At 41.3% G+C, this 23,324-nt stretch overlaps 1 protein-coding gene across 2 annotated transcripts; it reads right to left on the bottom strand.

Annotated features, from left to right (window-relative positions):
• Positions 1-340: 340 nt before the first annotated feature.
• On the bottom strand, positions 341-21,626 carry PDGFRL (platelet derived growth factor receptor like). Of its 2 annotated transcripts, none has more exons than XM_075752081.1 (6): positions 21,470-21,626; positions 13,681-13,975; positions 6,677-6,828; positions 4,916-5,209; positions 4,459-4,598; positions 341-1,071 (listed from the first exon to the last, which is right to left on the bottom strand). In XM_075752081.1, exons 1-6 carry the CDS (start codon positions 21,522-21,524, stop codon positions 883-885), a joined length of 1,125 nt encoding a protein of 374 aa, XP_075608196.1. In that variant the 5' UTR covers positions 21,525-21,626; the 3' UTR covers positions 341-882. The 2 variants fall into 2 exon arrangements, with proteins under 2 accessions (XP_075608196.1, XP_075608197.1); XM_075752082.1 differs by lacking the exon at positions 21,470-21,626 and adding an exon at positions 16,952-17,057.
• Between the last annotated feature and the right edge of the window lie 1,698 nt (positions 21,627-23,324).

Genomic DNA, 23,324 nt, shown 5'->3' on the forward strand with positions numbered 1-23,324 from the left:
TTCTGCTTTATAATTGAACATTATACTAATCCTACATTTCAGGGTTTTTTTCTTCTGTACATGATACCATATATAAAGTAAGTGCAAGTTTTACCTTTAGGAAACATAATTTGCTACATAATTTAGTAAACATAACACCATACATCTATTGAGGAGTGAAGCTACATCTAAGGTTGTAAGAATGCAATAATATAAGGAAAATCCAATATATCCAGCCACTTACAAGTCTCTGGAGATACCCCCTAGTACCTTTATATATATTCAGTATTAATCTTCCCTGGGAGTGAGAACTTTGTGTGTTTATGTTTCTATACATATATGAAATGAACACACACGCACATTTATGTTTTCATAATGTTCAGAAATTTAATTATTCTTGCAAAATAAACATTTGCTACTGGCTAATTCTGTAACAAGTTTTTGGTTTTTTTTGTTTAACACCTACAGTACTCTAAGATTGCACAGCACCAAAAGAGATACACCTGCTTGATAGATTTTTTTGAGGATATTTAATATCCTCTCAGTTCTCACATATGCAAAAAAGGTACAGACCATGCAGCAGGTTAACCTTATGAAGAAGTTTGAGGAAAAACACCATATGCAAAGGAAAGCCCAAGAGCACCTATTCCTAAATATAATAAGCCCTGTGTGTATGTTTAGGCTTAAACTTTAATGCTTTATGGCAGTTTTATTAACTCAGAACTGACTACTGCTGGGCATAGGGAACTCTGGTTTGGCCTGTCAAGCTAGTGAATATGGAATGCATTGAGATATGAAAAGAGAAAGTGATAGAGTAAACTTCACTTAAACATTAATAAAGAAAATAAATGGCTATAATGTCAAATAACATACACTTCATCCTATGTCCAGAAGCCTTTCCTATCAATTTAGTTCAACTTTAGTAGCTACTGTTGTTTCTCCTTGTAGGTTCTGAGCTATACAAATGTAGTTTCCAGCATCTTTGGCTTCAAAATCCTCAACAAGAAGAACACTCTTTGAGATTCTTGTGGTATGTCCAGTTCCTCTGTTTATCAGTCTCCAGAAGTTTTGGATAATGACAGGCCTCTCAGACTGTTTAACAGAAAAAAAGAAAACCCACCCATGTAAGAAAATACATGATTTTGCAAAATGCATTTAGTGATACTACCCTATCAAACCCTGAAGCAAGAGGCTGGATTGTAGGAGCCTGTATCTAGAACTCAGCCTTAAGTGAGGAAACTGGAAGAGTCTGGCAGTTGCAGCAGTGTTCCTGCAATTAAATATTGACTCACCAATAAATTATGTCAAAGAAGGTACACTCAATCCAACTGTCCATGTTGCCATAATCAAGTACTACAGCACACTTAATGCAAGCCTAAGTTAGTTTTTAAACACAGCAAGTGGTATTTCCCTGACCCTCCTGAAAGTGAAGGTAAAGGCCATGTAAGGCAGATGATTGCTATTTGCCTGGTTGGGCTCCTGCTAGCCTGGTTTTTCTCAAACTAATTGCCTTCTGCTTTGAAGCTAGTTTCAGGGAATCAGTATACATTCACAACAGGTGAATGAGCAAATGCAATTGTCAGGGAGTGGCAAGGGAAAAAAAAAACCCAACCTCCAACTGAGTGGAAAAAAGTAAGAGGGAGAGGTTAGTGACTAACTAGAGATGAGATGAGGGTCTCTCTCTCTCTCTCTCTTTCCCCAATGCAGTGTACCTCAGAGCAAGCAGGGATTAAAGTGCTGCCTCTGCTCAGGGATCAAGTGGTAGGTGACAGCCCAGGTGCTGGGTGCAGTGGTGGGGAACAAAAACTATCATTGATCTCCCTGCACTGACAGCAGCAGCAATGAATGGAAACAGCCAGTGAATCTTAGCTCTGTCAGTCCTTTTTCTTGCACAAAAGAAGGTGTATCTGACTAGCATCACTGATAGTCTGGTCTCCCTCCACTCCCCACCTTTTTCCTTCACAATATGTAAATACTTCCTTAATACATGTTAAGTCTCCAAGATCCATATAGTTCTTATACTCTGACATTTACTTAATCATTTTATTGGGGCAGAAACCCAAACACAATTCTTCCCTCCTTCTCCCCAGGCCTAGCTGGAGCTGAGACCGTTTACTCCAGTGGACAAGCACATCAGCCCTCTCCAGGGCAGATGCAGGCCATAGTCTCTGAACCCCTGTAGGTGGGTGCAGCAACAGGGTGTAGTCCTCTGCTGATAGCACGTAGGCCCTGCACTGCAGCTGCAGTATCCACAGCAAACAAGGGAGATGATTTGCATGTGGTCAGCTGTTTATTTTCAATCAGTGCTACAGAGGTGTGACTGTAGTGCACATGCCAGGGCTTCATCAGGTGCTAAGACCACTGCACCAAGAACAGCCAGCAACCAGGCTTGGGCAGCCATTCAGCTGTGAAAGATGTAAAAGTAGCAAGGGGTGAACACTAATAAGATACAGAGTTCCAGAAGGCTAGGTAAAGTCTCGAATTTACATCCTTCAATTATTTGGTCTTAGTAATTACAGCTAGTTGCAAAAGACATAAAACTGGGATTTGTATAGCCAGTTACTACAGTCCAGTAAACTGGGAGAGAAGCTGCAATGGAAGCTTAAGAAAAAAACCAAACCACCAAACACAACCAAAAAACAAACCAACAAACATACACCCTCCCAAAAAAACCCCACCCAAACCACAAAAAAAAAAAAAAAACCAAACCCACCAACCCAAATCCACAAACCCCAAAAACAGAAAACCAGTTAAAAATGCTAATGTGGTCAGCAGGGCCATTTCTTCTCTTCCCCACCCAAAAGAGTGAGAGAGTGAATCACTGTCAGAGTTAAAGACCCGTCTGGAAGGACAGAGACATTGCCATTTGTTGATGTATATCTCACTCCACAGTTATGCTAAGAGCTGAATTCAGAGGAAGACATTGGGCATTTAACTCAAAAAAAACCCCAAACCACTATTGCTCTGCGGCTCCCTGAACTTGGAGGCACTTCAGTTTTCCCTAGCATTTTAATTTTTAGTTCACTGACTGCTGCAAGTTTCTCTGTTCATTTAGACATCTGCCCCTTTACTTCCTAACTTCAAACAGACACCAGAAGCAGAAATTCTACCAAACTCTTGCAGTGCTCCATCCAGTAGTTACTTTACAGATCACATAACTCATGCCATCAGTACCAAGCCCCTCAGCAAACGCAATTGAGGCTGCCCTCATTTAAGAGCCAGGACAAGGCAGGGGGGGCAGAAGTTGGCTCAAACTCTCAGACTTCAATAGTCTCAGCAGGAAAACATATGAAAAGCAGCAGCCAAAAAAAAAAAAAAAATGGAGAGGAGAGGGGGAAGTGAAAGAACAAACTAGCATCTAAGCAGGGATGAGAAACCTGGTTCTACATGCCCAGTGCCCTCGCCAGCAGTTCAAATCCCTTTTGTGCTCATTTGCTCCTCGCTGTTTTTTCCCCTGAAAAGGCATGCACCTTCCTGTGACAGCAGAGTGCTACAAACTCTTTCTTAATGGCTACAGCAAACTTCGGGGGCTTTAGAGTTGAATTTTCTCAAGCCTAGGTAAGCACTGAACTCCAATCACTCAAGCAATTACCTCTCCGTTAAATTACTTAACAACTCCATGCTGTATCAGCACTGGTCTCACTGAGCCAAGTACCTCATTAGCAAGTTCCTTTGACAACCTAGTACCAGGAGGGCTGGCAAATAGAATATAATGCAAACCCTCAGGTCCTAGAGGATCCCTTTCCCCTAGTGAAACGTTCAGTCTTGCAGCAGTCCTTCCTTTGCTCCTAGCCTGCTTAGCAGTAGAGATGAGGCTGGTTAAGAAACAAGTCTCTAACTGTCAGGGTGGGTAGAGGGAGAAGAGTATATCAGTGATGCCAGTCAGATACACCTTATTTTGTGCAAGAAAAAAGGACCAACAAAGTTCTAAGATTCACTGGATGTTTCCAGTAGATTCTTTCAGATGAGGCTGGGCAGAAGCAGATTTCTGTGCTTCTGGATATGGGCAACAATTAGCTTAAAGATTCTGTGCTGTGATGATTCATGTGCCTGAGCCATGGAGATGGAAGGGATATCAAACGTAGAGGCACCAGTGAGGCTTTGTGGCTTGCCCTAGAAAAGCTTCCTGATGCTGGCTGGCTTTGACCTTGTCTGAGGCTTTTCTTTGTAAACGCTGCCAGAGGCCAAGTGTCTCTGCAAGGGAAACCTGAGGGAGGAGTGAGCTTTGCTGAGCCTGATTTTTGCTAACATGGGTAGAGCTCTTCAGCTTCATTCCTGTGCTACTTCTGGGCTCTCAGGGAAAGATGGGCTGAAGTTCAAAAGGGATGTGCTGCCTCCTCCTGCCAGCATGCCTGAGCTAGCAAGAGGCAGACACCACAATCTGAAAGAATCGTTACTCCACATCTAGAGACTGGCAGTCAAAGCACTGCGTTTATGAAGAACAAACCCTTTCAGCCAGGGCATACATCTCTTTCTTACCTCCTGCCCTGGGTACTGCCACCTGAAGTTCACATCTACATCTGGCTCCCCAAGGACTGTGCAGATTACATGAACGCTGTCACTGACTTCTGCTCTATTGGATGACGCCGCAATTGTGGTTGAGGGCGGGCCCTTGGGAACTGATAGAAAGACAGTGTTTGGAAGCAGAAAATTAGTTTCTGAAGTTAAATACACTGATAAAACTTAAGAGTCAATTTTTGCCTGAGTTTGCTCAATGCAACAGGTAAGTAAGTGATGTACACCTGCAACTTTCCCCTCTACACTGGGAAATTGCTGGAATTTAAACCTACAAGGTTTTATCACATATACTTTTCATCGAGATTTTAAAACTCTGCAATGACATTACTTATTTTACTTTTTTATTAAAGTGTTTTCTAAACAATGTCAGCAGAAGAAACAAAGAGTCAGTATAACCATATAGAAAACTGCACCTTACCTTCCACATACAGTAGGTGATACTTGATGGAAATCTGAGGTGCTCCCTGTGACTCTGCTTTGCAGTAGACAATACCTTTATGATCAGAAGTAGGGTGCTGGTAGACAAAACCCTTCTTCACATCATAAATAATATCAGTTCCATCTGTTTCAATTTCTCCTGCTGGAAATTCCCTGTGTAGAGTTACTTTTGCTGAAGGACTAGTAACACGGCATGGGATGACTGCAGGTTTATCTGGGTTCAGGTAGACAATCTCAAAATAGCTGGGAGTAGGTACAAAAAGTTCCTCTTTATCTGTGCCGAAGAGTTGATACAGTTAGAATAATATTCACCTCTTGGTTTAATAGAAAGAAGAGAAAGTACATATGACAAGAAAAAATAGCTATGAGCAACATTAAAAATTAACCCAAAGCTTTTGCTTTAAACATACACATTAAAAAAAAAAAAAAAAACCAACCTTTTTCTAACCTGTGAGTATATGTTTACATAGCTTGCAATAAACACATTAAATCAAAAAGAAAAACAAAGTGTTCTTCACTGTAATCAGATTTTTTTAATCTTAAGAAAATCTTTGGAATTCCTTTTTAATAAGTTTCCAAATACTCATCTGGATCTAATTCTGTTCACTCACCCACTTTTAAAGGGTAACACACATAAAAAAACCTCACCACCACTGGTAAGAGATAACCCACTACTAGAAAGAGATATTCTTTAGAGCTAAAGCCTTTTTATACTAAGATTTCAGGCAAACTATTTGATTTATTGCTCTAGGTAGATGAAATATTTAGTGCTTTCAGAATGACAGTTAAAGAGTATTTCCGTATTTGGCATGCTTCTTAGAAATATAAAGCTCAAATTCCTCTTTCTAGCACGAGCATTTACATAATAACTTGATTGAAAAGTTTGTTCCAGCCTTTCTAAAGAAGTGTATCCTCAGAACGTTAAGCACTTCTGATAAATAGCTTCTGTGCAGTCTCATGGTCTAATTTAGCTCCAAAACATATCGCAAACAATTGTATCTTAGCATTTTGTACTGAAATATTTGCTAGCCAAGAATGCTTTAGCTCTTATCAGGTGGCAAAGATTGTTTTGCCATTCAGAATATTTTCCATGAGAAGAACAAATTAACCATTTGATTTCAGGTCTTTTGTCCCACGTAGCAGTAAACTGTGCACAGTTACCTACTATGACCCTATCCATGCAATGTTAGGGCAACAGTCACCCTCAAGCTCTATGGGACAACACATGTACTTAAGAGTGTTTTGCCTCTTAACATGCTATATAGACTTTTGGGAGAAATTGTGGCCTTACCAAGAGCATAGAGGTCAAGATTTTTAAGTCAATGCAGGTAAATGGAAGGGGGGGGGGGGGGGGAGGAAGAGGTGGTCATCTGAATGCCATGACAAAATTAAAAACTTCTGCACAGTTTTTTCTTTATCTAGACACATTTTCAAAAAATTAAACATTTTAAATTCATTTTGTAGAAGATCTTCAGAACGTGTGTTAGTATTTTTAAAGGTATTTGCTTTCCATTGCATTATGTGCTATTTTCGGTATACAGTTACCATAATCCATAGGGAAAATGGACTCATAAATCACACTAAGTAATTTTCTGCTCACCAGCACTGTCTTCCTTAACATCCACTAAAAAAGATTAAAATTGTGCAAGAAAAATCTTTACAATGAAGTTGCTGATGTAGCTTTATTCCTGTCTTACTAGCAAATATATTTCCATTAATAATCCCCCCATGAGTTAATTACCTGTGAAAAAGATGTACGTTGAACCTGTTTTAGTCTCATCCTTCCTGCATTTGTTACCATTGCACAGCTGAAGCCAGCAGCTATATTCACCTGTGTCTGCTGCAGTGGAGTTTGCGAGGATCAGCTGACTGTACCTGTCAAGCTGCTTTATACTGGGGAGAAGAAAAACAAAAGGCACAGACAAGCAGATGTACTCCTTGTACATTTCTGTCAGCTCACTTCTACTTTTGATTTTTTTTTTATTCCTACTATTCCTAATTGACCCACCTTTTGCTTTCAGAGCTATGTTGCAACTTCTCCTTTCGCTTCAGCAAAGGCCTGCTTACATGAGTAGTTTTATTGATTTCAACTACACACAAGCGCTTGCAAGCTTTTGTCTTGTACAATTCATTCTTGGATTCCTGTCAGTCCTCATTTTGAAACTGGGCTGTGACTGCTGTAGACAATATGTTCATCTATGTTTTGTCCTAGTTTGTCCATGTATATCCTGTATTTTCATGCTCCAAGTCAACCTGCACGCATCTCAGTCCTTTTTTGATACCATTAACTGTAGCACTGCTTCAATAGTATATAACAAAGATAATTCAGGAGTAGTAAATAGCAAGTACTTTAATAAGCGTTGATGATTCATGCCTGCTTTCAGTGTGAATGCTTCCCCATCTTTACCATACTGGTCCAAGTTTCCACTTGCAAACACCATCATAAAGAGCTTCTAACTCAGCTTGGATTTGCTCTGCAAGTAAGTCATTTTGCTTTGCCTACTCCTCTGCCCTAAGCCACCTCACCAGCATCCTCTCACCAGAGTTTCCTCATCACCCCTTGGCTATTTCAGACCACGACCTGAGAATTGCTGGAGGTATACTGGCAGCGTCATCACGTAACTACACAAAATCCAGTCTGTGTCAATATTTCAGATTTGACTTGCTTTATTCTGCTTCTCCTGAATTTCCCAGATACATCTCTCAGTGGATTGACATTTGTAAATGTGCAAATATTTATAAATACATACATATATATGTAGACACTGACAATGTTTCTTAGGGTGAAAGGTCTTATCTATGAAATTCAGGAGCTACAATCTCATCTTGTTCTTTTTTTATTTTTAAGGTTTGCTTTTCCAGCTCCTTCCTGCAGAGAGACAGTGTTATAGTTGGCAGTCTGATGAGTTGCCTTTTGATGGATTGCAGAAGCAATGGTCCAACAGTACCCGTTCTCGGGGAATGCTGTCAGGACAGCCATGTGGCAGTACTGATGCACTCCACTGCTGCTCTGACCCTTAAAAACCTTATTTTCAACCACCTGCCTTTACACAGTAGCACATCCAGAGCACGAAGGTTTCCTGCTTTCCTTTGCAAGGCATCGAGTTACAAGGTCATTTCTGTTCTAACCAAGTCAAGAGGGATTTTTCTAGTTTTAGGCATTTGATAGTGAACTTCTTTTCAGCGTTTCAAACAGGGTCTGGACAAATGCGCAGCTTGCATGAAGTCTGAACAGCTCCCACACTCTTACTCAACTGTGAGTTCTCTGAATATTTATTATCCTCCTATTTCTTCTCATTAATGTGGCAGTTATTCTGTAAGGCAGATGCTTGAGTGAATCATTTTATTTCTGGGATTAGCATGCTTTGAAGAAATTCTTATCCTCTAAAACACCTTGTCACTCTGTAACAGCGGTACTATAGACATGCCTGACTGTACTGTACACTCCAAATGCTGTGTTTTGCTTACATCTCCATTGCAGGCAGAATAACTGCTTGAACGAAGAGGCTACTACTTCCAGCTACACACACTTCCTGAAATTTCTGACTCCCTAGGTGTTCTACTGGCAGTTTGCACTACTACCAGTAATCATGTAACCCAGCATTCAGCCTCCAGCCAAGGCCAGTAGCTTAGAAAATAAAAACACATCAAATACACAACCCAGATAGGGCTAACTGAGAATTATCTTTTCCATTAAAGCCCTCAGACACCATTAGTACGCTCATCCATCGTGGGACAGTTTTGAGGCTTGCCTAAGGAAACAGGCAAATCCTTTTCCTACCCACTAATGTGCTTGTCCTACACGACCTTGTCTCATTCCGCTTTTTGGAATCATGTAATTATGGAGTAGTAGCATTTTCATTTTTCATATATACACTACCTTACATTACAAATTATCTTCAGTTTTTGGATAAGCTTTGAGACATTCCTATTCATGCAAGCAATCCTGTCATGTATCATATCAACACGAAGAAAAGAGAAATCCAAAACATGCCCTAGGCTGTACTATTGTTATTATTTAGTTTCACAGTTCACATTTCATAGGCTACATGACTACATCAGCATAAAATGTTTTGCAAGTATCCAGTACTAAATGTCAACATTACAGAGAAACTATTATGCCAGAGAACATTTTTGCCTCCAACCGTTAATGCAGACACTGAACTATAGCTCAAAATCCCAACAGACAGAAAAATAAGGTCAGAGTTAATTAATTATTGTACAGCGTGTTCTACTTAACTGAGAACAAGCTATCCAGTAATCAATGGAAATAGCCTAGTGAGATAGTCATCCGCAAACATGCACTAACAAAACCTGGCAACGGCGAGTGGAAGGGTTGAAACTTACGATACTACAATATTAAGCAGACAGAACACGCCATACAGAGCAAATTATAAATGGTAAATCCTGCAGCTGACCAATATTTCCAGGATAACTTTTATTTTATTAGTATTTTAGATGCTGGGAAATCTGACCTAAAAGCCAACTTTGCTGTTCTCTGCATATCACAACGTAAAAATGCTGTATACATGAACATTTTGAGACTATTTAAAAACTACTCCAAAATCTTATTCCATACATTCATCTTATTAACCTTTAGTTATTTGAAGTTCAAAAGATCTTTGCCAGAAAAACTATGCCAAGTTCAGAAGCTTAAAAAAAAAGAAAAATATAAAAAGAAAGACAGTGTACATAGCACCACTCAAAGAGCATCTAGCAAACTCCTCTCCAGCAGCTGCATTCTTACTGACAAAAGAGAGCTTATCTCAAATACAAGCTCACCAGGAGAGGAACATAACTTCTTCCTGTTTAACACAAGAAAAAAAATCCCTACCTTTCAGACTTCAGAGCACATGGAACAAAATGAAATTCAGCTATACACGAGTATCACTAAGCCAGCAGGAGCCTGCATTCACTGAAAGCAGTCTAATTTTGCCCTCTACAACATACAGTTTCCTCAATACTTGTGAGAGTGCTCCTGTCCATATTTTATTTACCAGGTCATAAAGTATATCTACAAAAACAAACTCAAAGAAAGCATAGCCAATAATACTACAGAAATGGCTTTTCTAATTATCATCTCTTCCTTCTTAAGAAAGTCACATTGTCCTCCAGACTGCTGTATTCTCCTTACCATATGAGTGAATTAAAAATGTGACAAGCATGCCATGGAGACAAAACATCTGGCTTTGATTGCCACTTCTTTTTGCAACCACCCTTAGGAAATAAGTTACATAGATGCTAAATTTAACTAGTTGCAAACCAAAACACCCTCTTCTCCCAGAACTACAGACAGGAAACAGAGCACAGTGAGCATGCAACTTCAGAGTCAGCTCCTGCCCTGGACTTCTGCTGTTAACAAACCCTCTGACCAAATGAGCTACAAATGCCCTCACCGCCCTGAACCTTACGGTCTCTTTTGCCTCCTATAATTGCAATTCCGTTAGATGCCAGGGTCCTTAAATCCTCCTCTTGTAGCAGCTAGAGTTAGAGGATGTTAGCAGTTCCCAGATGTAAAACACCTTGCTTATTGTTAAAATTCCCACCAGACCATTTGAATTTGTACACCCCTCCTATTACTTTAAGAAAAAAACAGGAATTAGATGTCTGAGCATCTGTTGATGTAGGGATGTACAAATGAACAAAAGAATGGTAGTCATTAATCCCCAGCAATTGCATGGACCTCATCGCCATTGGTCCTCCTCCTCACATCCTCCAGGCCCAGCAACCCGCTCCTTCTTCACTTTCCATTACCTCCTCAGACCCCAATCACTTCCCCCTGCTGCTGCCACCAACTCTGGTTTGCACCAGTGCCCCAACTCCAGCAGGACCAGCATGGAAATCCAAGATAAAAAAAGCCCAGCCCAGTTAATAAGCTCCCACACCTCACTAACTGCTAATGAAGGGATTATCTTACACTTGGTCAAAAAAATGTCAGAAGATACTGGACATATGTCTATCATCTAGATGATTAAACATTTTTTGCTGCAGGTTATTTGCTAATAATTTTTCTGCTTTCTTCCCCTTTGCCCTATATTCAGCATTTTGTTTTAAAATAATGAGTGTAATATATCTGTAAAATTTTAAGATTTGGCTACTGCAGCTGGTGCTTGATGCATGCTTTTGTATGCCACGAGGAAGATCTAAGCTCCTCTTGAAAGGTGATAATTGTCAATAACCTTTTCTGCTGCCTGTTCACTGACAAACTCTACCAACTGAGCTAAGTAACATGCTATCTTTATGATATTTCCAGTTAAACTCAAGGCTTTCTAAAACCACAGTATATAAATTTCATATTTCACATTCTACAAGTAGACTTTGCTGTAGCGCTAATAGATGCATATGAAACACAGATCTTGAGATAACTACCAAAGTCATGCTAAAAATATGATGAAAATATAACTGCACAAGATTCGGTTGTCAACATCTCCATAAATTACTATCCTGTGTCTCTGAAGTGTGCTACAAATCTGTTTTCAATTTCTCTAGTTAATTATAGGATCTTCTGCTTACATTTAAAATTGTTGATTCAGTCTAACGCAGCCTTGCTGCTTCAAGAACTTATTTCAAAATATTTTTTCTAAAGCAAAGTTCATCATATTTCAACATAGACCCTTAAATATAAGCCTAACATACTTCTAAAAGAAAATAAATACTTAAGTTATATCCACCTAGCCAAAATGTTTTATAGTATTTGTTTTGTGTCACATTATTAACTTTTGTTATATAGTTAAAATATTACAAATACTGTGAACTTGAGTGAGAACAGAAAGGCAACAGACTCCCAAACTACTTCAAACTACAAAGTGCCAAACTACACAATTAGGAAATGCATATTTTTTTTCCCCAAACTACCTTAAATTCCTGTATTTTGTCCCATATGCATCACTAGAAAAATACTTAATTTTGCAAGAGAGGAACAGACAGTCAAACAAATAATCAAGCAGCATTCACATTCCTCTCCAAAAAGTGTGAAAACTTGCCTTGCCTTCTTCAATGCCAGATGCTAATACTCAGATAACATGACTTGAAGGTCTACAGGACCAAATCATGCCAGCAACCTATTCGCAAATGCACAGAACATGAGATACACTTGAAAACAACAACTATCACCACACACACACGCTCCCTGTTGATATTATTTTGCACAATCAGCTTTGTCTTGCTGAAGGGCCAGGTCTGTATTGCAGCTGATACACGCCACCTACTGGAATAAATCCAGATAAAACATTATTTCTTGCAAAAGAAAAAGCAGTAGTTGTTTAAATCAACCACAAGATCTTTTGAGAGATACTGCTGCGATAAGCCCTCTGCAGAAATAGGCTTGCTGCTGTAACTTACTATGACAGAAGCCTTGCACTAGCTACAGAGGCTTATTCAGCCAGTGCAGTTCTTGAACTCCTCAGGACAAGCAAATAAACATTCAGAGAAGAACTGGCTCACAAATTTCGGGATATGCTAGAGATCACAGTGTGTAACCGCCAATCTTCACCATTCCTCTTTGAAAAGAGATGTGAAAAGGAGAAGAATATATCTGAAAAATTAATTAACTGGGAGTGATTTTAAGGTAGCATCATACCTGTAAATAAGTGAAATGGATCACAAAGATTCAGATAATCTCAGTTATTTTCAGAGAGCATACCCACTTGTACTTAATTTAGTAACAAAAGGACAATAGGAGCTGATACCTTTGCTCACACCTCTGTGCCTCTCTCACCTAATAATACAAGAAAAGCTCCTGACAGCTCACTCTTAGGGCATTGCTCCACAGCCTCCTCGCTACTTGTCTTTCATAGACACATAAATCTCCGTAAAACAGCCAGTGAAAACAAACACTACTCACAGCCAAGAAAATGCCCGTGGAAGACATCCTTGAGCTCCTTATATGCCCCTCCTTTTTCAAATACAGAACTAAATTACTACATTTAATCTACATTTAGCTATGTGTACTATCCTCAAAAACTGGGAAGGCAAATAAATGTATGGGGTTTTGGAGATGTTTACAGCAACAGGACACTCACCTGGTGGGAGAGTGTCCTGAGCTCCTCTTCCTGCTCTAACTACTTATGCAGTTTCCATTAAGATGGCACTAAATAAAAGAAAAAGCCTTCCTAAACCCAAGGTGACTATCCTCAGCACTAAACTCCACCACACCACAAACCTTGCAATTCCCTTTTGCACACAAAGGTAACTTTGCCTGAAAAAGTCAAGACTTCTCTTACTTGCTCCTTAGCATGACAGTTGGTGTAATTTTTTGCTAGTTGAGAGATGTGGGTTTGAGCCTCTTCAGGAAATTAATCGTAGTGTCTCAGGTGGCAGCTACGCTAGCAACCAGTACAGCCCACCAGGAGCAGGTCTCTGTAGAGCAACAGAGTTGGTAGTGAGTACTTGACATCCACACTCACATATTTTGAGAGCTTTACTTCAGACTAGCTCTAATGTGGTTCCCTGTTAGTGGCTGGAGCACACTGGTGTCCCGCTGGATCACATCTTCTATTTTAGATTCATCTGAAGAAAATTCAGTTCACGTGCTACAAGACTATTTCACAGTGGAAATCACAGGGCAGTAATTGGTGACGACTGAAAGATACTCATCCTTTTTTGTTAACATTAGAAACCACTAGGTGGAACATCTTGATTGCAAAAATGTAAACAAGCAAACAAACAAAAAACCCAATGGTGTTGAAAGTGGTAGGGGAAAAAAGTTCTGGATTTTTTTTCCAAAAACAATTAAAAATAGCTTACCTGAGTCTGGAGTCTTTAAAGGTGTCCAAGTATGAAGGATAGTTCCAAGTAACATTACTCCCCTTACATCGCAGTTCTATGCTTTGTCCTGCAGACAGGCTTAAAGTGGCAGCTAGTTTCTGGAAACGACCTTTATCCATCACCTGTGTCAGTATGGACTGGGACTTCAAAGAGGAGTCAGCAGATTCTCTATCCTTCATTTTGGAAGTTTTGGGTTTTATTTTTTTGTTAACAGGCTTAATTTTGTTCTCCCCAGGTTCTTTTGGCCGCCTACTCTTCCCAGGCTGTCCAATCACTAGCAAAATAAAAAAAAGACGGCAATGTTACTGATTATAAAAAGGTTATATAGTCTTTTTTAAAAAAAATCTTCCTTTTTATCACAGAGTAACTAAAGTTTTGCTCTTCCTATAAAGGATTCAAAAAAATGAGTAAGAGTTAACTTCCATAAGTTTTTCAAGTCTCTGGGATGACCCATTTTCCTGGGGAAAAAAGAAAAAAAGAGAGCTTTCAACATGTGGAAAATCTATACTTACAGTTCTCATAAACAGACAAATATGTAAGGTATGAGAACTTTACAAATGGGAAGGGAAAGAAATACATTATTTCTATCTCCAGTTACTTTTGTCATTTCTACCTCATGTCATTGCCATTTATTAAGCAATGTTACACAAGTTCTCTGTCTTCGTAAGGATGTCACACACCTATCAATTCTGCATAACCTTTTCAAACACCATGCTACTGTAAGAGATGCATGAAGAAAAACTGGCAAGTGTGGAAATACATGACAATTTATAAAATATTGATAGTGATGCAGTTTTCCTCTTTTACAGTAAGTACTGTGAAAATACAAATTGCTCTTCAGTCATTTGAAGGCAGTATTTAATTAATCACTTCTCTGTAACAGCCATTTATTTTGACAGTCCAGATGAAAACAGAACCTTATTTAGAGGCAAATGGTAAGATATTTCATTACCTGGAAGAGACAACAGGGATGCCCAGCTGCCTTTAAAAACAAAGCAAAGGAAATGGAAAGGAAAAGTGAGGTGTCTCGATTATTTTAAAAAATAAACAGATACAAATAAAGATATTCCCACTTTAACTGACAGCAGGAAGCACAGATCTTTTGTGAGATGTCCCCAGGCACCAAAATCTCCACTAACTGTGCCTGACAGCTAATTCACATTGAACACAGCTTTTCCACATGAAAATGCTTGGGTATTTTACTGTACAAATCAATCAACAAGCTCCCTCTGGAATTAAAAATAGCCCTGTTGTATACTGAGTTAGCATGAATTAAAACTGGTATTGGCTGCAGTGTGAACAGCAGCACTTCCAGACTCCTGCCACCGATGGCTCCTGGGACGTTCCTCATACACAGGCTGAACATCTTGCACTGCTTCAGCTTTCCACTTCTCTAAGTCCATGCTGATGTACACCACGTCTCTTTTAAATGGCCTTGTAAGCACAAATTTTAAAACCAGGAAATTCAATGTGAACATAGGAAAATGCTTTTTACTGTGAGGGTGGTCAAGCACTGGCACAGGTTGCCCAGAGAGGTTGTGAAGTATCCATCTGCAGATTCAAAACACAACTGGACATGGTCCTAGGCAACCTGCTCTAGGTGGCCCTGCTCGAGCATGGGGTTGGACTGGATGATCCCAAGAAGTCTCTTCCAACCTCAGCTATTCTGTGACTGTGATCTCAGCATGCAGGGCAAGGCGGCCTGTGTAAGAGCATTTGCCTTCTGGTCTGACACCAACTGGAAAATAAACTGGAATACAGTACTGCTGTAGTTGTCTTAGTTTGCCCAATGCATTTTGAACTCTTTTGGACTCTTACGTAATAATTTTTTTTTTGAGAGGCACACATCCGGTTACTAAGGTAGATTCCCTCCCCCACCACACAGACAAACATTTTCCCCAGTTCTACATTATAAGTATGGGTGAAGTTGATTGAAAAGATGCTTCACCACCTCAAAATTAGAGCCACAAACTGAAGAGATCAAATAGGAATGCCTTCCAAAGATTATGACATTTTAAGATAAAGAGTAACATTTTACAGTTTCTGGAAGTGAGAGTGAAACAAATATTTATGTTTCTTCCATTCTTCTTCACACCTGTGATGCCACTGACCATGCAAAACTGACAAACTTAGGTGAATGACGGGAAGAGAATTTCAGAGAAGTGGTTGCTACCTGTTGTGGAAAACCATGAAGTAGGGTTTTTCTAGTTACTCAGAGCACATTTACCCTAGTGAGTGACACAGTGCATATACTACAGGGACAAACTGTTGGTGCAGGAGCATTGTTTCCCTGCATTACATTAAGAAGGCTACAATGGGTCAGGGCAAATGTCTGTCTAGCCAGTATCTTCACGCTGACACCACCCAGTGTCAGATGTCAGCCAGGGATCAAGGTAACCCTCTCTGCTCCTTTGATACTAGTCTCCCAGCTTCCAAGAACCTTTAGCTCAAGGGATCTGTCAACCACAGTTGCCATCATGTTATTGTCCTTGGTGGATTTTTCCTTCATTGATTTGTCTGGTCAATTTTCAAAACTACACAAATTATACATAAATGATGTATAATCAGATGCCTCCTAGTTTTTGTATTAAGGGAATAAATATCTATTGTTTCTGCAATGACTTTCTCTGTGGCACTTGTACTTTTACAGAACTTAAGTGTCCTTCAAACCTATCCTTTCTGGACTGAAAAGTCCTACTCGATTAATTGCTCCTTGTAAAGAATATGCATCTTACAACAGTTCTGTTATATGTCATTTGGGTAATGGAAAGAAGACAAAAGCAGACTGTACACCAGGTTCAAGATATGGTCAAATCACAGTTGTACATATTAGTGGTGTCTTCCTTCCTGTCTAAATAGCTCATTACTTTTCAAGAAAGCAATATTAGGAGCCAACTTTCTCTAGAATAATCAAGTGTAACTCCAATATCACTTTCCTAACTAGGAATTATTGGTTAGAAATTCCTAAGTAGAAATCCATCAATGCACATCTACCAATACAAAATTTCAAGTCCTAATTTCACCATCCAGTCTTCCAAAATGGAGAGATCCTTCTGCAACTCTTTACTGACAGTTTTCTTTTCGCAGATTTATAAATATGCTGAAAAGCATATGCCTTACAAGATCCTTGTGAAATTCAACTGGATAAACCCAATTTTATGCCCATATTGCAAAAACTAAAGAGTAACTCCTACTCTTTGTTTTCTATTATTTATTACTCCATGAGAGGTCTTCCCTTGTTTCACAGCACTTTGGTTCCCACGAAGTTTTTAACAACAGGCTTATCAAAAGCCTTTCGAAATCCAAGTACATCAAACAACCCATCCATGGTCACACTTTATAAAGTGCTTCAGAGAACTTCAGCAGATCTGTAAAACAAAACACACTTCTGAAGGGAAAAAGAAAAAAAAAAGGCAGCCATACAAAGCCATACTGACTCTTCTGTAATTCATGCCTACTAATTCACAAGTTCAAGTTACAGAATAAAGAGATCTGGTTTTGTGCCTGAATCTCCCTCAAAAATCTTAAAATACTGGTATATTTCCATTTCCCTGGAAAGGAATAGTTATGTAATAAGTTATGCACCTGAGGTAAGACTTCAGCAATTTCAGATTCAAATTTCTTTTGAGTCTTAGGTCTATATCACCAAATCATGGCACTTAAACACTGTTCATGTTGATGATTTTCTCTAAAGCCAATTCTTTTGGCATATTAACGAGACATGTCCTCTAATGATTCTCCTCATAGAGAAAGATTCTGTCCTGGAGCCTGCTATTACAGTGCTCAGTAGGATACTGCACTCAAAAGTTTCTGATATGCTTATCATGTCACCATTTTCCATTAAAACCTCCCTAAGCACCTCCATAGTAAACATGGGTGCACACAAATAATTAAGTTTTTAATTTTTTTACTTTCTGTAGATGTTCTTTCTTATCCCTCATTCCTCCCAGCCTTACAAATTTTGCTGCCGTCCCTTCCTGACCCATCCCAGCACATCAGAAGAAAAGGATTTATGTCTGGTTTTATTCCTTTTGCAAGCTGTTTCTGAAACTCTTTTCGTCTGCCTTATTCTGGTTTTTATATTTAACCCATATGTGAGTTAATGAGCCTCCTCATCTTATGTAATTTCCCCTTCTGAAATTAAATGCATCAGTTGTTTCTTTGGCTTTTATTATTCCTGCAAGAATATTAAAACTACAGCCTGGCTGTTCTAAAGCAACATCTGAATCCAATTACCTGAGTACTGCTCCAGATCAAGTCAAGAACTTCTGCTTTTCTCGGGGGTTCTCCGAGTAGCAGCTCTAAGAAGTCATAATTTGTGGCATCTAAACAATTGCACTTGGCGACACACTCTGACGTGTGCGATCCAGCCTATGCGAGGGTAAGCAATTCTTCCTTTTGCTTTTCTATCCAGTCCTTGCTGCCCCTCTGATTTTCCTTAACAGAGTGGTCATTCCCTCCATCACGTTGGGTAGTCAGCAACCAGGCTGGTTGTTCTCCACAGGGCTGGTATTTCAGTCCAGATGACTTTTACTGACAAAACCCACCAGGAATCAGATTTAACACTAAAGCTTTCTTCAACACATACTGCCACTTCTCCTTTGGGTTGAGCTATTCCATATTTCCTGTGTAATTTGTGCCCTAGCATTAGAAGGTTCCACTGGCAGGCCTGATAAGCCTTTTGGATAACCATTCCCATTTCAAACCAGCTGTTACAGTTCTCTGTTGTACTTTCCAGATTTGTTTGTAGAAGCACACAAGCTTCGGTCCAGCCACTTTTTTCTTTTTTTTTTTCTTTTCCCCCAAACCCTATTGAAATAAGATTATTTATTCTAACTACTCTTTGCCATTTCCACTACATTCTGCCAACCTCAATCCTGACATTTGTTTGAAGGCACACAGATCTTACAACCTCACCCCAAGGAAATGTATCATCCCAAACTGTGTGCTCTGCCACACCTGATACTCTGCCTTTAAGAAACTGTTAAAGACTCCCTTATGAAAGCTTTTCAATTTTAAGTGCCAGAAGCCTGGTTTTGATTTTCTCTAGCTGAAGTTTTTCGTCTGCGCACAAGCTCCCTCTGTTCCACGTTTCTGTATTTCGCAGTGAGTTTGAACACTTTCCTCCTATACCACACTCCCAGTTACACAGTGAGACTCTTGTCTGTCTGACCTTCTCTTTCCCTGCAGGTGACAGCAGGGGCATTTCAGGAAACACCATCAGAGCAGCTTTTATCTACCTACACAGAAATCCTAGTTTTGCCCCTCTGCTGCACCTCCTCGAGAGGTGAGTTTCCAAGCAAGCTGTGACCACACTCCTCCCCAACACTCCCTGTAAGTCTGTCCGGGTATCTACTGATGCCACCACTTCTGCACCTCACAATCCTGCCTTCTCTCAGCACTGAATCAAGTATCTGTATGCCAAATAATTAACTGGTACAGTAGTCTATCAGCTAAGATAAAGAGGACACACAATCCAATCCCTCCAAGAACAGAGAATCCACCACACAGATTCCCCCATCTCCTTACCCAAACAGCAAGACTCTCCCAGGGAAGGGAACAACTCAACTAGCCCATTTATGCAATTACATGAATATGCCATGTTTGGGATACTTTACCATCTCATCAGATTTTTTTGCGGACTGCTCATTGTTTTCATCCAGAAATGGCATTTCTTATTAAAGGATAATAAAATTAAGACTTAGTAGAAAAATATTAATTGAAAAAACTCCTCCTTTCTACCTCTGATCAGCTCCTAATGTCAGTTCCAAGATGCACTGTACTCACTTGCTCTGCAACAGTACATTCAGGGCTCCTACCATCTCATCATGCTGAAGGAGGAGACTATGCATTGATATGTCTCAGAAATAGACCACGCAGCACTTCTGCTCCTGATTCACAGTATTTGTCTCATCCTATCCTTTAATGTTTGTCTGCCCCTTATTCTCACAGAAGCTACATACACAACAATCCCCAAATGAGTGTTAGTCACGTAATGCTAGAAAGCACCCAGTTTTGACTCGAGTCATCACTTATATCCACATGCATATCTTGGCAGCATGAACTCTCATTGATACTGATGAATTCTTCTGTCATAAAAAAAAAAAATCAAGTGTGAGGTTACCACAAAGAATAATTCTTAAACACCAGGATTAAGATGAGAGGGAAGAGTCTTTGTGATCACAACTAATAGAACAAAACAGATTGGACACATCTCTATTTGTAGTACTTCATCTGAAAAGTGAATCATCCAAACCAACACTCATAGACAATACAAGTTGACACACCAACTCACATGGACAATCTGGAGGGACGTATTTCACTGTTTGTAAGCTAAAATGCACTAAATTCAGAAGGATATTTTGAAATCACAATGTCTACCTTAGGACTTGTACCTATAGCTTTAGACAAGGAACTGTCATTAAATACACCAGGTTACTTTCTCCCATAGCTAAGCTTCTGCATGACACAGGGTGAAGCACCCAGTCAAACCTTGGCATAAACTACACAAACTAAGAAAAACATAGGCCTGGGGAATCTTTTGCTCAAGTTACAACTATTTCTCATTCTGTGTTTTTATTGTCCATTTCTCAAATAGAAAACACTTTTCTTCATGTGGTAGTGCACCCCCACAGACCCGGTCTTTCAGCAGAAATCCTCTCCCACACCCCACTGGTGCAGAGTGCAATTCCTTTGCACGTAGCGGTAAGAAAAACTGGGCTGGAAAGGACTTCTGGCAGTCCCTTCCCACCCCCATTCAGCTGCTCAGAGCTTTGTTCGGTTGAGCTCCGACAATCACAAAGGGTGGAGACTCTACAGCCTCCTCCGACGACATCTTTCAGTGCTTAACAGTTCTCAGGTGAAAGATTTTTTAGGTTCTTACAATAATTTTTTCTTTATGACCTCCTGGGCCACTTGTGGTAACTGCCTGTTTGCCCATCACTGTGTACCTCAGAGGCGATTTCTCCACAAACCCCTTCATGGGCTACACAGGCCTTGCTCCTCAAGCCCTTTCGTGGTGACAAATAAAGGAATTATTTTTTGTTTGTTTCTTCTGAAGAACATTTAGTAAGTTTATCTGCACTTTGCAAAACGGAAACAGCCTCTCTTTTGCCTAAAGTCTATTTAGGTGACAGATTGGTTACAAATGTCCCTTTCCAGTCAAAAACTTGCCTCGTCCCCCACCAAAACTTCATAACCTGAAACCGAGTTACAAGTAAAGTTTGGTCCTCTCCACAAACAAACAACTGTGCAAAAAAACATTAATTTTTTTTCCCCTTCTTTTAAACCCGAGCACCACGTCCAGCACTGACCCTTCTCCGGCCGAGGCATGGGGACTTAAGCGCGGACTTACATGTCGACCCTAAAAAGAAACGGCGTCGGGTGGCACCTAGTTGCTGCAAACGCCTCTGCCCAAAACCTCAAGATGGGATAAAACCACATTCTCGGTCTCCGGCGGAAAGCCTCGGCGGCTTGCTGGCCGCAGACCAAGACAGCAACCCGCCTTCCCGCCGCCTCTGCCCCGCAGGACGAGAGAGTCCCGCCACCGCCGCCCCCGAGATGGCTCCCGGCCCTGCCCCGGGGGCTGCTCATGGCGGGGAGAGCGGGGGGGGCGGCCGCGGGTGCCCGCCACCGACTTCGAGGGGCAGGGGCGACCGCGCTGAGTGCGGGGGAGGCGGCCCGCCAGTCAGGGAAGCCCGGCACGGTTCGCAAAGTGGGGGAACCGGGCGGGGCGGTGGAGCTGAGGGAGGTGGGGGTCGCGGCTCACCGTGCGGCAGCGTTTCCTGCAGCAGCAGCAGGCTGAGGAGCACCCAGAGCCGCATGGCGGGAGCGGCCGAGGCGCTAGGCTGAGGCCGGGCGGGCGCGGCGACGGCGGCGGGGGGCGGCCCCGCGGCGCCTCGGCGGGCGGCGGCGCGGGGAGGAGCTGGCCGGTGCCGGGGCTCCCCGCTCGGGGCTCCCCGCCGGGGGAAAGCGCGTCGCGGCTGTGCTGCCCCAGAGGCCGCTGCCGCCGCCACCCGCGCTGCTTCGCTGACGGAGGAACGACCCGCGACGCCCGCCGGGCGGGTGTCCGCCGTGGGTTGCCCTCGCAGGCCAGGGCACCTGCTACGGCTCTTCACCGCTCGCGGGGGCGAAGGCTTCGGCTCCTTGTGTCCAGCCTGAACGCCTTCCTCTGCAGCTCAGGGCTCTATCTCCTCCGGAGCTCCGCACTGGGCGGTTGAGGACAGCTACAGCCCCCTTCCCCAGCCATCGCTGGCCCAAGCTGCGCAGGCCTAGCACACTCACACAGGACTCCATGTTCAGGACAGGAACAGAGCTCCATCCCAAATAATCTCAACCTCAGGGACACCTGTGGAAGTTTATTGCTTGAATTAGCTCATTGGTGGCAGCTAGTCTTTGCCATACGTGGCTTTGTGTGGGTGCAAACTGTTGGTTGCCATTGGGCTGGGAGCCAGATCTGCAGAGGGGAGCAGGGAGCAGAGCAGAGTGTGAGAGCTGTACAGGTTATTATACATCACAGGTGACCCTACGGATGGGCATCAGGCATAGATCAGTGTTAGCCTAAGACAGTAAAAGTACATTATAACTTCAAACTATTGCACTCATTCCAGTCTGCCACAGCAATGAGATTCCCAAAAGCCTGCTTAAGAAGAGCTCCCTCACATTGGAAAAATAGAGGAAGGATCGATGTGTTGCTATTTGGGGCTCCGTAGTCATGACAGTCTTCATGTACGATTGATGCCTGTGTGAAACACATCAAGAAGGTGCAGGTATGTCTTCACTGCTAAGAGATGAACATGGTAAATTTGATGTTTGCTGCATGTATGTTTATACCCACACTGAGCTGTCAAAAGCTGTTTCTTGAAATCTGAGTATTTCCTTGGTGGAGGGTAGGGGAAATATGACAGGAAGGATCACAAAGGTAGATGTAGGGCAAGGTGAAGACACTGGACTGGGAGGAGGAAAAATAATGGCTGTCAGAGGTCACAGGCAGAGCCTGTAGTAGACAAGTTCAGCATGAATCAGAATGAAGTAAATGGGGAATGGTCTCCCTGGCCACAGCTCTGGGGCCATAGTAGATATGAGAGTAGAGCATTTACAAATCTTAAAGGAAGTCTAGGCTTTGTCAACATCCATTAAAAAAAAAATGAGAAGGGATATACATAATGGTCCCCTGCCCTCATAAATACATACACATGCAGAGTTCAGAGACCTGCTTGCTTGAGCCTGCTGAGATACCCCAGGATTAAGTGTCTACTTAGTGGTAAAGCAGCCAGTAGGGCCCAGGTGCAGAGTAAGATGCTGAAATTTCATGGTCTCTTTTTCATTCTACAGCCCTATTACAGTTCTGCCTAGAACTTTGTAGGGGTTTTATGCAATGACCTGAATATACATCAGCATATCCTAAACATTTTGTCCATTACCTGTAACAAATCAAGAAAAATGGCATTTTTGTTGCTACAGGCTATTTTAAAAGTCTAAGATTATTTCCCCCTTTAAACTGAAAAGGTTATCAGTCTTTGTTTTAAAGGAAAGGAATCTCAGAGATAACTCCGAAATTATGTGTAATATAAACTGTAAATTTGCATTGGAAATTTTCACAGCTCTTGCTTCTGATGAAGAGT

This window comes from Balearica regulorum, chromosome 4 (assembly GCF_011004875.1).
Source record: "Balearica regulorum gibbericeps isolate bBalReg1 chromosome 4, bBalReg1.pri, whole genome shotgun sequence".
NCBI classification, from domain to species: Eukaryota; Metazoa; Chordata; class Aves; order Gruiformes; family Gruidae; genus Balearica; species Balearica regulorum.

Excerpts from the sequence above, each read along its gene's own strand:
- PDGFRL (XM_075752081.1), bottom strand. The coding sequence starts at position 21,524 with ATGCGGCTCTGGGTGCTCCTCAGCCTGCTGCTGCTGCAGGAAACGCTG. Across the intron at positions 13,976-21,469 it reads GCAGGAAACGCTGCCGCACG|TGATTGGACAGCCTGGGAAG; the intron begins GTGAGCCGCGAC and ends TTATTTTGCTAG. Across the intron at positions 6,829-13,680 it reads TTTAAAGACTCCAGACTCAG|TATAAAGCAGCTTGACAGGT; the intron begins GTAAGCTATTTT and ends TCTTCTCCCCAG.